The 16,406-nt window shown below is 45.1% G+C and overlaps 1 protein-coding gene and 1 pseudogene across 3 annotated transcripts in view; both read left to right on the top strand.

Moving 5' to 3' along the window:
- The first annotated feature begins 1,240 nt into the window (after window positions 1-1,240).
- Window positions 1,241-16,406, top strand: part of GIPC2 (GIPC PDZ domain containing family member 2) — a 77,314-nt gene continuing 62,148 nt past the window's right edge. The window contains exon 1 of one of the 2 annotated variants that reach the window (XM_079777010.1): window positions 1,241-1,673. In XM_079777010.1, the coding sequence (XP_079633136.1) occupies window positions 1,434-1,673 (240 nt within the window). In that variant the 5' untranslated portion in view covers window positions 1,241-1,433. Of the gene's footprint in view, window positions 1,674-1,791; window positions 1,827-16,406 lie in introns of those variants that run through there. The other variant, XM_079777009.1, reaches the window with a different exon arrangement.
- Window positions 2,284-15,175, top strand: LOC307102693 (small ribosomal subunit protein uS2-like; annotated as a pseudogene). The gene is made up of 3 exons: window positions 2,284-2,338; window positions 2,856-2,975; window positions 14,262-15,175. The product of its transcript is annotated as a small ribosomal subunit protein uS2-like (transcript).

Here is a 16,406-nt window from a genome sequence, read left to right as displayed (position 1 = left end):
CTTGATCCCCAGTAGAGGGTGTGCGGGAGGCAGCCCATCAAAGATTCTCTCTGGTCATTGATGTTTCTCTCTCTCTCTCTCCCTTACTCTTGGAAATCAACATATATATAAAAAACCCAACCAAGACAATAGATGTGGTCATTCAGGGAGAACAGCATGCAAAGAACAAAAAAATGGCCAAAGAAAAATAGCCTTGGAGAACAGTTTCTGCCGAGCAGCAGTTAAAGAGAAGAGGTAAGGAAGTCAAAACAGAGGCCTGACTTAAGAGTGAAATGGTTATTGCAGTCAGAAACTTTCAAAGGTCAAGTAAGATAAAGACGGAAAAGAGTGAATCATAGCTGATGGATTACGAAGTGCTGACCAGAGTCAGAGCAATTTCAGTGGAGTGTGGGGGCAAAGTCTGATCACAGCGAGCTTAAGGGTAAAGGAGGAAGCGAGGAAATGCAGCTAATAATTCAAGACAGTTTTGCTTTGTTGTGAAAATGTAGCTAGATGAAAACAGTGTAAGAGATTTGGCTTTTGGCTATCAATGAGGGCATGAGGTGGGGAAGGACAAGAGTCCTTAAAAATAGAGGTTCTTAAGGAGTGAAGACAGATCAAGGGTCAAATAAAAAGCGATTTCTCTGAGTTTGGAGAAGGGGAGTGGGTGGAGTTACAGACAAGGGGTGGGGAATTAAGGGAGTTTACACAATACTTTGAGTAGGACCCTCGGGCAGGGTCCACTGCAGAGACCAAGAAGGGCGTAGGTGGAGCTATCGACTTGGGGAGAGTGCTGAACATTCGACAGAGAAAGCTGCCAGGAAGGAAAAAGTAAAAAAAGATTACTGAGAGGCACTGAGGGTATTTGAATATGAATTTGATGTGGCACCAGTCTCAAAGCTTTCCCTTCCAATTCCGCCCTGCACGGTGTAGTAAGGCGCAGAGAAGGCACATGAAGGTGGACTTGAACCTTAAAATTCATAGCCCCAATGGCTCAGACGTACAGACACGAAGGCGCGTGTCCCAACCGTGTGAGTGCCTACCACACGTTTATGAAAGGCACCGCAAGGGCCAGCGTGTTTGTATTCTAAGACGTGTTGTTCTGCAGCTTCAGCACCCGAAGGCTTTTAAGGAAATCCAGCCATTTTTTAAAAAGGGGGTTGGGGGTTGGGGAGAAACCTGGAGATGAGATTCGAGCATGGGTATAACTTTTCCTCTCTCCAGATTCATCCGGAGGGAGGACAGCGGGCTGCTTAGGGTCCAGATGCCGCTCCTCGGGGTGGAGAAAGGGGCCCTGCCCCGCAGCAACCAGGCGGAAGCACCTGTGCCATTGGCCCAGCGGCCGCTCTCACCTGCGCGGGGCCCCAGGGACCGCGAGCGCAAAGTCCGCGGCGCCGGGCCAAGGAGAAGGCGGCGGGCAGCGCAGGTGGGCCCCCCGCCCGCGGTCAGGCAAGATGCCCCTGGGGCTGCGGGTCAAGAAGAAAGCCAAGTCCAGGGAGACCTGCGCGCTGGTGGAGGGCGAGCAGGCGGGCGCGGAGGGCAGCCACCTCCCGGCACCCCCGCGTCCCCCGGCCAGGCTGGTCTTCTACACGCAGCTGGCGCACGGCAGCGCCACGGGCCGGGTGGAGGATTTCTCCAGCATCCGGGAGCTCTACACCAAGATCGCCGGCGTGTTCGAGATCTCGCCGTCCGAGGTAAGGGCCAGGTGCCCGGGCCCAGCCGCTCGCCCTCTCCCCGCCTCTCCCACCTGCGGCGCCGGCGGAAATTGGCCCGGTGCTGGGGCTCCTCCTCGGAGGCGGCGGGGAGCGCCCAGGGGAAGGGAGAGAGTCTGACCGGGAAGGGGAATGGTAAGTCCCAGGACCGGAGAAAGGGGCATTCCTCGTGCTGGGAGATCCGGCTTTTGGGAAACCAGCGACCTTCCTTTCTTCCTTAAGCAAACGGGGCCTGAGCGCCTTCCCAGACTTCAGTTCTAGCTGCGCGAATGAGCGCCTCCACTTTATCTGGACTTGACTCTCCTGCTTCTTCTTCAGGGGTGAGAGGGCCACACTGAGCATCTCCCAGGAGAAGGGAGAACGGAGTGCCTTTCAGGGGATACCAAGCCGAGGCCCACTTTGACCCAATTTGCCCCTTATGTCACTAATACCAGAAACCCTTTGGTGGTATTTCCAATAAGTTTATTATCTACACTAATAAAAGAGAAAGATACAAATTGACCGTACCTTTGCAATGCCCACCAGCCAATCAGGAGTGAGTATGCAAAGTAACCCAACGAAGATGGCGGATTAATTTGCATATTCAGCGGCCATGGAGGAAACCATCTGGCAAGGAATTCAAATTATTCTGGGTCACCAAGGTTCTGGTAAATGAAACAGTAAAGAAGCAAGAACAGATGTGAACAGTAAGCTAATTTAATGTAAGTTCTTTTACAATAACATAAATATGAAAGGGCTGCATGGGATTTAGAGAGCAGCCACATTCAAAAGTCACATATTTTAATCATTCAAGAACTGTATAGAAAATAGTAATAGTAATTAGTTGACATATATAAGCCTTTGATGGCTCTTTCAGATTTAGGCAAATAATTTCCTTTATATAGAACCCAAATAGTGCATTCTGCACCCCCCCAGCAGCTCTGGGCCTCTGGGCAGCATGGGAAGGCAGAAAAGCAGCTCCAGCAGGAGCAAAGGCGATGCCCACAGGCAGGGGAAGGAAGGCCCATTCTTGCACGAATCTTCGTGCATCGGGCCTCTAGTTTCCAATAAGAACAACAGAGTTATACTTCACTATGTGGGATTAGTTAACATTTTCAGAGGAAATCAGCTCTAAATTTTACACCATATCCTCGAAAATGGACCGGAGTTTGCCTTAATTCCTAGTAGATGGACCGAATGGTGCCGGGAACTGGAGTTCGGGTATCAGTGTGATTTCGAAAGCATTAGTTTATGTGAACGTTTATGCAACCACGTCATTGACGCTTGCCCGAGCGAACTGCACAGGTAGGTGTGAGACGTTAGCCCAAGAAAGTGTTGGTCCACCTTTCAAGGAAAAGCACAAGATCTCATTGCCCCGCGGACTCCTGAGAGCAGGGGGCTGACTCAGAGTGGCACGGAGCGAGCGGCATTTGGAGATCTGTTCTTGAATGTTGTTTATCAGGTCTGTTCCGGCGAAATTGAGGTCAAGGCAAAATTCCAGGAGGAGATGAAAGAGAGCTTGAAGTGTAACCTTTTGTTCTTTCAGGGTTCCCAGGCACTGGGGTAAATCACAAACCTATGTGAATTATTTATATTGATGTAGCCTAGGACGTTTTCTTTGTAATAGGACGTTTCGGTTCAAAAAGCACTTTCACAGGAATAACATCCTTTGATCCTCTCTAGAAGCGGCTGGTGTCCGGTAGTTCCTTGGGTCCCTAAGGACAGGATTGGGGGACTGATAAGCCTGGCTGTGGAGCCAGGCTCTACCACTTATTGGCTGTGTGGCCTTGCAGATGTAATGTCCTTCAGTTTCAGCCACCTATACAATCTATACTATAGAGCAGGGGTCCTCAAACTTTTTAAACAGAGGGCCAGTTCACTGTCCCTCAGACCGTTGGAGGGCCGGACTATAGTTTAAAAAAAAACAAAAAAAAACTATGAACAAATTCCTATGCACACTGCTAAGTCGGCTGCTAAGCAGGACAGGCAGCGGCGGCAAAAACACTGCGGGCCGGATAAATGTCCTCGGCGGGCCGCATGTGGCCTGCGGGCTGAAGTTTGAGGACCCCTGCTATAGAGATCAGAACATCTACCACGAAGGGTGATTATGAAGACTGAAGTTTACATATAAACTGCAGGGGTTCAGAACCAGTCACCCCAAGATGTGCCTCTGTGGTAGATGAGGATTGTTTTGAGCTAAAGACAACCAAAACCCTGCTGGCTCAAGAGAAACTTTTGCCCTCCCTTAGCTACCTAGAAGAACTTGAATAGTGGCCTTGCTTATCATATTATCAGAGGTAACCATTGGGTAAACTTCTAATTACTGAATATCCGCTTCTATCCTTCTGTCTTTGAACCTCTCATGTATATGGGGTAACCATATGTACCTATGTATTAAACTTGGTTATTTTCTCTTGTGAATCTGCCTCCTGTCTCTTTGATTGTTAGGCCAGCTGAAAGAACCATGAAGGTAGAGGAAAGTTTCTTTCTCCCCCACAAAACCTATCAGATCGCATGGAATATGGTCAGTGTTTAACAAATTGTAACTAATCATATTAATACCTAACAGTTAAATGAGGGGGCTGAAGTACAAAGTGATTGGGCCTTGGCCAAGGGCATGCAGCTAGCCCCCGCCCCCTCCTCCCTCCCGCCCCCACAAAGAAAGCTGGGCTGTTACTTAAATTTGGATCTTAAGTGAAGTTGTTAGCATACTTTAACTGGCTCTCCTGTACCCAGGGACTCCAGATTTACTAACTTTGCATTAAGTATTCCTCATCATAAGATGACATTATTTTGAGCTCAAGATGCATTATTTTATTCAATCCACTTAATCCCTGAGAAGTATTATTCATATCCTTGCTTCACAAAGAGGAAACTGAGGCTTTGGGGCTCAAACATTTTTTCAAAATTACACATGGTAAGTGGCAGAGCCTGAATTTAAACCCAGGTTTTTCTCTGACTCCAAATGCCATGAAGTAATATTGCTATATTGCTTCCCAAGTTTTCCATGGTGTCCCAGCTGTCGCTTAACCCTGCAGCTGGCACTGATCATCCCATTTAAAATTACAACACCCCTGTTCCCTTCCTCACTCAATGTTCCTCCATGGACACTAACATCCTATGTATATTTAACTTACCTGTTTTGTTTATTGTCTTCCCTCACCCCGTGTACTAGAATATAAGCTCCATAAAGGCAAGGATTTTGTCTATTTTGTTTACTGATGTAGCCCCAAGGGCCTGGAACTGTACCTGAAACATAGTTGGAGCTCAGGAAATATTTGTTGAATAAAAGAAGCCTCAGTATTTTCAGTTTTCAGTGCACTGACTTGCAAGATAAAATTCCAAAATAATATAAACAAGGGGTTTTGATGTGCTATATCAAAGTTCATAAATTTTTATAACCTCAAATATATTAGTATGTTTATGCATATACGAAACATTAATGCATGTTTTCCATTTGGATTAAAAAGAGTTAAGTATATCCAGGATAAAGTATTGGCTATTATAATATAGTAGGTCATAAATGTCACAATAAGTTTGAAATAGAAGTCATTTATTAAAGTAAAACGAACACCAATGAGATCCCATTACCCATCCTATTCCCTCCGAAAGAGAAATAGTGATGTAAAGTTTTGAGATGTCAGTGTGGACAAAACAAAAATTTTCCCCCTTACTAGGTTGAAAACATGGTTAACTCAGAAGTCCTACCTTTTCTCTAGAGAGGTGGCTATGGAGATATAACTAGCACTGTATGAGGAGCTCTTTACTGAGGAAAACAGGGAAGGAGTGGCCTGACCTGATGTCTGGTGCAGCTGATTCAGGCAAATTTACTGGGCGTCCATGATGGCTGGTACGTAAGTCTGCAGTGTGATCGTTCCATCCTCACCATAGCAGAGAGGCAAGGATTCTTTTCAGTTTGCAGTTGGGCTAAGTGAGCCTTTGAGCATCTTGTCCAGAGTCAGGGACAGAGCCAAGATTCGAATCCAGGTTTTCTGGTTCCAAGACCATTACATAGCAACTGTGAGATTCTTGGTCACTGTACTCAAATTCCAAATACAAACCAGCAAAGCTTCTTTAAAAAAAAAAATTGTCTCTTCAATTAAAGTCTCAGACTTATTGCCTCAAGAAGATGCTGTTGTGAAACTGACAACTGTGGTTTATCACCTATTCATGGTCCCTGAAGGAAAAAGCTAACAAAACCTATGACTCACTTGCAGGGTACAGTCTGTGATCATTACCTTGAAACAGATGGGCAGTTATGCAAAAATCCCTTACAGCTGACATTGTTTTTTTTACTAAAGGACTAAATGAGAAAGTAAATTAATCTTGTCTAAAAGAATGGTTAACTCATAACATTAATGCAGGGCAGTTTTACAAAAAGTTTAATATCATTTAAAAATATTCAGGTTATATAAATGAGTTGATCATTAAATTCTTGAGCCACAGTCATAAAATTTATTGAAGGGGCATTTTGAATAATTGACCACTGTAGTTATTTAGCAAGTAGTTTGTGCCATGACATGTTTTCTTAATTCTCTACTATGGGAAAAGATTGTAGGAAAAAAGATAATGAATTTGAAAGAGCTTTTTAAGAAATCAGTTTTGTAGTTAGATACTTTACATGTCCAGAAACTAAAAACTCAAGTTTCTTTATATGTTTCAGAAATTATTTCCTTTAACTTGGTTATATTAAATAGTTCATTGAATAAATGGATCAAGCAAATATAGCCCCTTCTCAATATATAAAGGCAGTCAAATAAAGCAGTGTACTTGGGAAGCAGAAAAGGCAAGAATTGTGATTTTCATTTCAAACCCCATATTCAACATAAAATCATGCTGTTATGTCTCTGAAAAATGAAACAGACCTTCTCTTTTCACCTGCTCCCATCCCTGATGCTGTTACAGAGATTCGGAACAATCAAACAACGCAGGAGAGTTTGGAGATCCACTTTATTCACCACGGTGGGCTTAGAGAAAATGAATTCAAATTCTAAGCAAGGCTACAAGCAGAACTTCCCTTTTTATTAAGGAGCCAGCCCTATGTGTGCTTAGTGGTTATCTCACTGCTGGCCTTGAAAACAACACAGTTCTATCCAATTAAAAAGTACACCTGGCATGGCATTGATATTATGGGCATATCTAGTCTCTGCCCTACAAGGTCAGACAGCTAAGTTTATCTTCCTCATTATTCAAGCAGGCTAAAGCAGGCTAGAAAGCAAAGTTATTTTTTTTTGGAATAAGAGTCTGTCTAAAACAACAGCAGAGAATTCCAAACAGTAGTTTTACAAAATAGGGGTTAGCCTTCTCAATGCTATTACCCCATTTCTCTCTTAGAGCAAAATTTAAAATTTGCTATCTCCAATGAGATACATTCTGTATCTTCTCTCTCTGCTTGAAACTCCCCATCTTAACATAGAACAAAAATCCAAAATCCAATGATGGGCTACAGGCCCTGTTCCCTCTCTAACATCATTGTTCCTTGTGCTTCAGCTAGTTTCCTGGCTATTCCTTGACCTCTGGAGCCTAAGGGCTTTTGCACTGGCTGTAGCCTCACCTGAACCTCTTCCTGCAACTGCTCTTCCTTTAAGTCTGCTCCAATATCACCTTCTCAGTGCAGCTGGCACTGATCATCCCGTTTAAAATTACAACACCCCTGTTCCCTTCCTCACTCAATGTTCCTCCATGGACACTAACATCCTATGTATATTTAACTTACCTGTTTTGTTTATTGTCTTCCCTCACCCCGTGTACTAGAATATAAGCTCCATAAAGGCAAGGATTTTGTCTATTTTGTTTACTGATGTAGCCCCAAGGGCCTGGAACTGTACCTGAAACATAGTTGGAGCTCAGGAAATATTTGTTGAATAAAAGAAGCCTCACACATATAGTACTTAAAATCCTGTGGCTTTAACACAAAGCTCTAATACCGGTTACAATACCGGTATCTTATGTAGGTGTTAATATTTTAATGTTGTAGTGTGAGGAAAGAGACCAGTCTGGGATGGGGGTTGGAGTGAGGAACATCACATGCATCTTGAAGGGGGAGGAGGAGTAAGAGGGTGAAGGATGGAGACTGGGAAGCTAAGTAAGAGGCATTTGTGTGGAATGCATCTCTACAAATTCCAGAAATTATGAATTTGGAGGCTCCGTTTGCAAGCAAAATTGCTTCCTAGATGAATTACAGTGTATGGGGAGCTGCCTTGTGAAGCTTCCCAGAAACTGCTTCCTTTTCTCAACTTGCTGGCACTGAGCTCTCGTGAAAGTCAATCTTCTGTATTTATGTGGCGCTTCTGGAGAACATGAACTGCACTGCGGACTTTATCATTTCCCGAAAGGCAGATAATTGGCAAGGGAAACCGTGGCTTTCTGCTTCATAAATAGGAATTCTGGGAAGAACAGAGTGAAGGGGGCAGGGCGGGTGGGGGGGGGCGGGTCACGGGCTTGCATATTGGCCTCCAAGGAAAAACAAATAACAAAAACACACCAAAAGTGAAGGAATTGGGAATTCAGTGTGAATTTTACTATTGAGCTCTGAGAACTATGAAGCCCAACATACAGAGTAGAGAGTGTGAGAGGGAGAAAAGCAGCCCCTGATATCGGGGAGCTGGCCTGACACGCTCAGGTAGGCCTTGCACATCTCCTGTTTGACATAAATGGTTTCACAGAATACTGACCTCTGATAAGCCCACTCTGACTCTGATGGATCAAGACAAAAATAAGAATACTCTGTAATCATGTTTGAATAGAGACATGAATATGAGCGTTGTCCAAACCACAAAAATGACCAGGTGACCCCATTGCACCCATTTTCTGACAGTACCTTACCCAGAGCAAACCCACATGTCCTTGGACCTGCCCCCAAATTGCCTAACACAAGCCTAAGTCCTTTCCAACACCCTCTTCCTAAGCGCCCCTCCCCCCTTAATTCCCCATGGTGTGCTGTCTCCCTTGTTGTAAGTCGCCAGAAAACTAGGGGTGAGAATTCCTGATGGTCCTTGGCTGAGCGGCATTGACAGTTGTCATTGCTGGATTAGTCCAAGGTGGTTTCTAAAGAGGCATCTGAATATGGTTTCCCTGACCCCACCCATCCTCCATTTTAATATTTTGATGCTCTGATCATATGTATCTAAAAAAAAATCCTTCAGGGCTCTCAAGTACTTACAATACCATGAACTAGGTAGATCACACACAACAAAAAGTATTGCTCATGACACCAGCATGGTCACCTGGTGAGGGCCCACTTTCTGGTACATAAGCGATGCCTTCTTGTTATGTCCTCACATGGTGGGAGGGGCTGGTCTCTCTGATGAAGCACTAACACTTTTCATGAGGGCTGTACCCTCATGACTTAAGAAACTGCCTAAGACCCTACCTACTACTAATACTATCCGCTTTGGGGGTTAGGATTTTGATATTTTGAGAAAATTTTTTTGGCATATACAAACATTCAGACCATAGCACTTACAAATAACCCCCTCCAGCCAAACAATGTCTCCTATTTCTGCCTGCCTCTTGAGTCCTATATCCTATGCCTACTGCTCCAACTTCATCTAACAGTCCCTCTACTTCTTTCTGAGGCTGAAACTTTAAAAATAAAGCTTGTTCATAGAGTCACTAGATGGTTTAGCTGCTCCATAAATGTCTGATAAATAAAAATTTGTGGATGCAGTAGGAGATAAAGCTGATAATGTAGATAGTAAGAATACAAATGTCCTTGAAGTTGTACATATACTAGTGGCCCAGTGCACAAAATTCGTGCATGGAGGGAGGGGCTCACTCAGCCCAGCCTGCACCCTCTCCAACCAGGGACTCCTTGGGGGATGTCCGACTGCCGGTTTAGGGATCGGGCCTAAACCGGCAGTTGGACATCCCTCTCACAATCTGGGGCTGCTGGCTCCTAACTGCTCACCTGCCTGCCTGCCTGATTGCCCCTAACTGCCTCTGCCTGTCTGCATGATCGCCCCTAACTCCTCTTCCTGCCTGCCTGATTGCCCCTAATCTCTCTGCCTGCCTGCCTGATCGCCCCTATCTGCCTCTGCCTGCCTGCCTGACCGCCCCTAACTGCCCTCCCCTGCTGGCCTGATCTCACCCCTAACTGCTCTCCCCTGCCAGGCTGATCACCCCTAACTGCCTCTGCCTTCCTGATTGCCCCTAACTGCCCTCCCCTGCTGGCCTGATCTCGCCTCCAATGGCCCTCCCCTGCTGGCCAATTTGGTTCTGATTGGTCGGTTTCTATGCCAGTCAGCATCTCTGGGCCTATCTCCGGGCCTGATCAGCGAGGCGGGACTGATCAGCAGCCCCTGAGGAGGCCCAGAGAGAAACAGAGGCATGGCTGCTGGCGAAGCCCGGAGAGAAAGAGAGAGGCAACGGCTGATCTACAGCTGCCACAGAGGCTGCGGATCAGACCCTGCCTCTCTCTTTGGGCCTCTCTCTGGGCCTGATCCGCAGCCCCCTCAGCAGTCAGTGCTGGGTCACCACACCCGCACCAGAGGCAGTCAGTGCTGGGTTGCCACGGCAACCCAGCACTGACTGCAGGACTAACTTCCGGTGTTTGGTCGAGCCTTTGTTCGGTCATTACGGACCCTGGGTTTTTATGTATTAGGATTATTCTATAGGCAACAAGAATAACTCAAATGTTTTTCAGAAGAGGAATGACACGTGTTGTATAGAGTAGAGACATAATCAACCATTCATTCACTGTGTCTTCTTTATAAATGTTTGGTTTAAGTTGGATACAATGGCATTTTCTGGAATTTCATAGTGTCATCTGAGATGTTCTAAATATATTACAATCATTATGTATGCTTATTCTCCCTCATGAGCATCAGCCTCATTTTTGTATGAAAAACTCAAGCAACAAAACCCAAAAAACAAAACAAACCCAAACATGACTCATTTTGAGAACTGGGATGGTAATCTAACCAGTTACCTTATAAAACCTCATTGCTAATAGGAAGATAAGAAATGGATAAACCTGGCCAGTGTGGCTCAGTGGTTGAGTGTTGACCCAAACCAGGAGGTCATGGTTTGATTCCTGGTCAGGGCTCATGCCCAGGTTTTGGGCTCGATCCCCAGTTAGGAGCATTCAGGAGGCAGCCGATCAATGATTTTCTCTTATCATTGATGTTTCTGTCATTCTCTTTCCCTTCTTCTCTGAAATCAATAAAAATATATTATTAAAAAAAAGAAAGACTGTTATTTTTTTGTGCTGGAAATCTCCTGTAGTTTCAGTGTGGACACAATTCTAGAATAACGTCCAAACTCCTGGGTAGGTGCCGACCACTCCCAAAGCCCCTATTACCTCACAAGCTGAGGGCTGGCCCCTTCTCTCACTGGCTCCCGGCACTCCAGTGGGCATGGAAGGCTCTTATAAGTTGCAAGAGATGGGGACACTTAGGATACCTTGGGCAATTGTATGTATGTGTCTGATTGTTTATGTTACTAGGTTACAGGGAGGTGAGGAAGCTTGGGATAGCCTCTGCACTGGGCAGTCAGGTGCCAAGGACATCTGGAACATAATTCATGCTGTCCAGGTGAAAACAGTAGCTCTAGGCTCTGGAGAATCAAGAACACGTCAAGGTGTCCTTCACCTTCCATCCCGGCCTCTCTCTCTCTCCCTGCTTCTTACTCTGTTCTTGACTGATTCTCTCTTCTCATCCTTTTGACTTTGCACCTTTAAGGCTCTTATTGCATCATCCTTCTGTATCTCTTGTTTCTTTGCCTCTCTACTTTTTTTGTGCCTCACTCTGTGTCAAATTCAAACTCCCTAGGAGAGAGTCTCTGTGTTGGTGAGTTAGGGGACAGTGCAGGTGGGGCAGGACTCTTGGGCCTCTGGGTCAGGGCCTCATCTCTGGTCTAGTGTGCAGGGTCATGTGGTACAAAGACAGGTGAATAGTGGTTAAAGGGGTCCTGTTGGAGAGGATCATGGGCATGATCATGAGCAAGATTTCTTGAATTAGGGGTTTGGCAGGTATCTTCCATATCCTATCCAGAACATGAAACTTTTTTCAGTTCCCTATGACTTTTATGCATTGTTCTTCCCTTTACCTGGAATTTTTTCTTCTACTCTTTCCCTGTTAACTCTGTTGAAAGATAATCTGAGGCATATAAATAACTTTGAGCAAAAATTGATTATAATTTGGGCAGCATCAAACCACAAGTGGTTAGGAGCCCTTCATAGACAGGAGCGAGGGGCCAGGATTTTATGGAGAAGATGTGGACTCAAAGCAAGGACATTATTTGATTGGCTATAGCTTAAGCAGTCGAATTATTTGGGAAAGCCTCATTGGCTGCTTGCCCTTAGATTTTGATTTCTTAACCTTGGGGCATGTATACTAGTAGGTTTAGGTTTTGGTTTGCTTCTGCAGGCTGCTGAAAGAAATTACTCTGTGAAGCAGAAGTCCACAATGGAGCTACATCCAAAACGATGTTAAAACCAATTTTTACCTTAATTGAAAAAATAATCTATGCACATAGTAAAAGCAATCACCCACTACCATGGTCCCCCAGTTCTCTTTTCCAGAAACTTTAGCTGTGGCACTTTCTGGACCATCCTTCCAGAAAATACTCTATGAATTTGTAAGTAGGTATGTATGTGTAAAGGAACATGCATATCTCTGTGAGTATAACCCCCCCCCCCCCGACTTTTCTTTTAACCCAATTAGGAGTACACTGTACTTACGTTCTGCACAGTTGATAGTAGCAGAAGCAAAGGTGTGAACCTAAGAAAGAGGAAACCTGGGAATGGCAGAGTCACTGGGGTCCTTGTGGCATCCCAGAGTCACCAGTGTGTGTGTGTCTTTAATGGCAATGAGTCCATTTTTTAAGTCTGCTTGTCTTCTAGAAAGGGTTTTCTGTGCTCTTTGCTTCTTGGATAAGCCCTCATCACCTGAGGTAAACAAAGGTGTTCCTTGATCTACTCAGATTGACGTTACTGATTAACGAAACACTTTGGGCTAGATACTGGCCGAGGGAGACAAAGAAAAGAGGAAGCCAACCAAGGCCTGTCACTGCTGCTCTGGATTGGGATCTAAACCCCCCTGGCCTTTCTCATTCATCTTAGAAACTAGCCCTGCTGCTTGGGTGTGGTGAGAGTTCTGAGGCTTTGGTGATTGAAATGTGTGGTGAGAAGTTGAAGCTTGGGCGTGACTAATACCAAGGAGGTCCTGGGGCTTCTATGGATCAGTGAAAGGCAGGAAGGGACCTTTGGCCCTGTCCATGATAGAATATTTGTTTTTTTAGAAACTTATCTGACCCACGATAAGTGGCAACTGAGAGGCTCAAGAATCTGAGCATTTAGAAAGTATATTTGCTTTGTATAAACATCTCCCTGGAGATAATCAAATCACATGCCAAAGAACAGTTCCAGCTTTTTTTTTTTTTTTTTGAAATGGCTAAAACCCAGGACCTACATCTCAGTCTGTAAAAGTCACAGGTTCTTAAGTTACAGTGTTAACTGTAAGGGCCTTAAAGGGACACACTGTGACAAGGTTGAGAAAATGGTAATTCTGTTCCATTCTTGAAAGGATTTACATATGTGTTTATTGCATTAATGTAGCAGTGGTTATGTGATTGCTATAAACACTATGTTGTTCATGACCCAGGGCCAGAACCCAATTTAACCACCTGAACCTTCTCACTAAAAGCATAAAACCAACAGGAGGTTTTCTGGTGGTTCTAGGTGTGGGTTGGTAGTAGGTGCTGGTTGTGATTCCTGTCCCTCCCTTTCTCCTTCTATGTCTTTTATACTTTCCCTATCCTATCTTAATTTTCTGAAAGGTGATTGGGGGAAGAGAAGCATATCTTGAGCATTAAAGAGAAATAAATTATCGTTGAATACCTACCACCATGACGTAACCTGTGTTATCTTGTCTGAAAGAGCAATTCTTACCAGAACCCCCATAACTGATTACAGTCTATAGACGAGGCAGCTGGATCTCAGAGCAAAAGGAAATTACTCAAGTCACACAGTTCAAAGAGATGTCTTTGATCTTAGGTTTATCTGACTCCAAAGCCTATGTTCTTTTCTTTACTTAAGTGGTTCTTAACCTCATGGGACTAAAAGTTCTCCTTTAATAACAAATATTTAAAAAATGTTTTTATTGATTTTAGAGAGCAAGGAAGGGAGAGGGAGAGAGAGAAACATTAAGGATCGGCTTCCTACTGCACACCCCCTGCTGGGGATCAAGCCCACAACCCTGGCCCATAACCGGGGCATTTGCCCTGAACATGAATCGAACCGGCAACTTCTCCATGCATGAGATGATGCTCAACCAACTGAGCCACACTGGCCATGGCATCATATATTTTATGGCACCACTTTTACTATCCGGAAATAAAGTTTTAAATATTACTTACCTATATACATAATTTTAAAAAATTAATATATGTCTTACCTCTAATATTAGAAATAAATATGGATTTTAATATGCAAATACTTGGAAAAATCTATCTTAGAAGACATAATGTAGCAGTCAGGTGCTTGTACCTAATTTCTAGTGAATAAGTTTGGATTTAAGCAGAGTAAGAGCTTCCGTGCTACCCTGGGAGGGCTCCATACGGCGTTGTTCTCAGTTCCCACATAACTTACAGGGAAACCGTTCACAAAGTCCAGAGCCCTCGATGTCCTACCGATGAAGGAGGAGGAGTCCTCAAATTCCGTGCAGCAGGAACCCACCTAGGTGGCACCAACCTTGACTTCCAAACGGAGCAGTGCATCTACAGAAGGAAGCGCGATGGCTCCACAGCAGGAACCTGAGGAGCACCTGGAGAAGTTCCTGCTGGCCGCTCTGCCGTTGTTGCCTTGAACCCCCCGCTGATGTCGGTGCCACACGGTCCGGAATCACCGGCCAGCGAGCTGTGCTGAAGTTTGCTGCTGCCCCTGGAGCCACTCCTGTTGCTGCCGCTTCACTCCTGGGACCTTCATCACCCAGATCCCGGCAGCCTTCCGGGAGCCAACACCTCTGGTGGTTCCTGACCCAGGGCTGAGCGCCCGCCTCTCACAGAGGCGTCTTATGTTAACCTGCCCACCCTCGCTCCGTGTAACACACTCTCCTCTGCGCTATGTGGACATTGCCATCCCTTGCAGCAACAAGGGGGCTCACTCAGTGGGGCTGATGCGGTGGATGCTGGCCGGGGAAGTACTGCACATGTGTGGCACCATCTCCCGTGAACACCCGTGGGAAGTCATGCCTGATCTTTACTTCTACAGAGATCCTGAAGCGATTGAAAAGGAAGAGCAGGCCGCTGCTGAAAAGGCTGTGGCCAAGGAGGAATTTGGGGAGAATGGGCTGCTCCAGCTCCTGAGTTCACGGCTGCTCAGCCTGGGGTCACAGACAGGTCTGAAGGCGTGCTGGTGCCCTCTGTGCCCATGCAGCAGTTTTCTGCTGAAGCCTGGAGCGCTCAGCTGCCACCAAAGACTGGTCTCAGCCCCCACCGCTCAGGCCTCCAAATGGGTAGGAACAACCACTGAGTGGTCCCTAAGTTGTTCTCCCACAAACTCTTAACAGAATGGAACTAAGGTTGATGGAAAATAAAGTTTCTAAAAATAAACAGAGTAAGTATAAGACAATATTCAACTGACTGTTGACTTCCTTTTCTTTATATGTTATATTTTAAATGAGGATAAATAATATTTACCCTTTAGATATTGATAGAATTACATAATCTAATGACAATAGAAGCAGGCTGATATACTTTTTTAAAAATTAAAAAAATTTAAAAATTGATTTCAGAGAGGAAGGGAGAAGGAGAGAGAGTTAGAAACATTAATGATGAGAAAGAACATTGATCGGCTGCCTCCTGCACGCCCCCTACTGGGGATTGAGCCCACTCCTGGGCATGTGCCCTTGACCGGAATCGAACCTGAGACCCTTCAGTCCGCAGGCCGACTCTCTATCCACTGAGCAAAACCAGCTAGGGCTGATATAAATTTTTTATGTTGAAAATTCAAATAACATGATCAGCATTGTTGTCAGTGACTTGATTTTCTGAAATTATGTACAATCCTTGGTAAGGTTCTGCACAATTACCTTGATTTACAAAGGCAGCCCAGAAAATCAATCAATCAATCAATCAATCAATCAATCAATTTATTGCAGTTAAAGAGAAAGAGGAAGGAAAAGAGAGAGGGGGGAGAGAGAAAGAGAATGAGATATTTGTTGTTCTACTTTTCTACTTGATTGGGGATTTAACCTGTTACTTTGGTCTATCAGGACATTGCTACTTGGCCAGGACTTCAGGAAAATTCTTAACAAAATATACTTTATCTGTAACACAGAATTAGGGTCTAGGCTTATATAATTATACAAGAGGCTGGGTGCATGAAATTTGTGCATGGGGGGTGGGGGGTGGGTCCCTCAGCCCGGCCTGCACCTTCTCACAATCTGGGAATGCTGGCTCCTAACTGCTTACCTGCCTGCCTGATCACCCCTAACCACTCTGCCTGCCTCCCTGATTGCCCCTAACCGCTCCCTGGGGGGCGGGGCCAGCTGGGGTGAAGGGCCCTGGTCATTCTGGTTTCTGGTCATTCTGGTCATTCCACCATTTCAGTCGCTGGGCTTTTATTATATAGGATACATTTATTTTATTTTCCCAACATGACTCTCTAGTAGGACATTTGAAAATCATGTGGAATGCCAGACAGTTCTTCACTGAGTGGGGCATCTGAGTGATAGAGTTCCTACAGTCTTCTTACCTCATCCCTTGTCTCTCCCAAATGCCAGTGGTGTCACACAA

Source organism: Cnephaeus nilssonii, assembly GCF_951640355.1.
Source record: "Cnephaeus nilssonii genome assembly, chromosome: 7".
Lineage (NCBI taxonomy): Eukaryota > Metazoa > Chordata > Mammalia > Chiroptera > Vespertilionidae > Cnephaeus > Cnephaeus nilssonii.
Note: the sequence above shows the minus strand (reverse complement) of the source record. Positions and strands in the feature narration are given on the sequence as shown.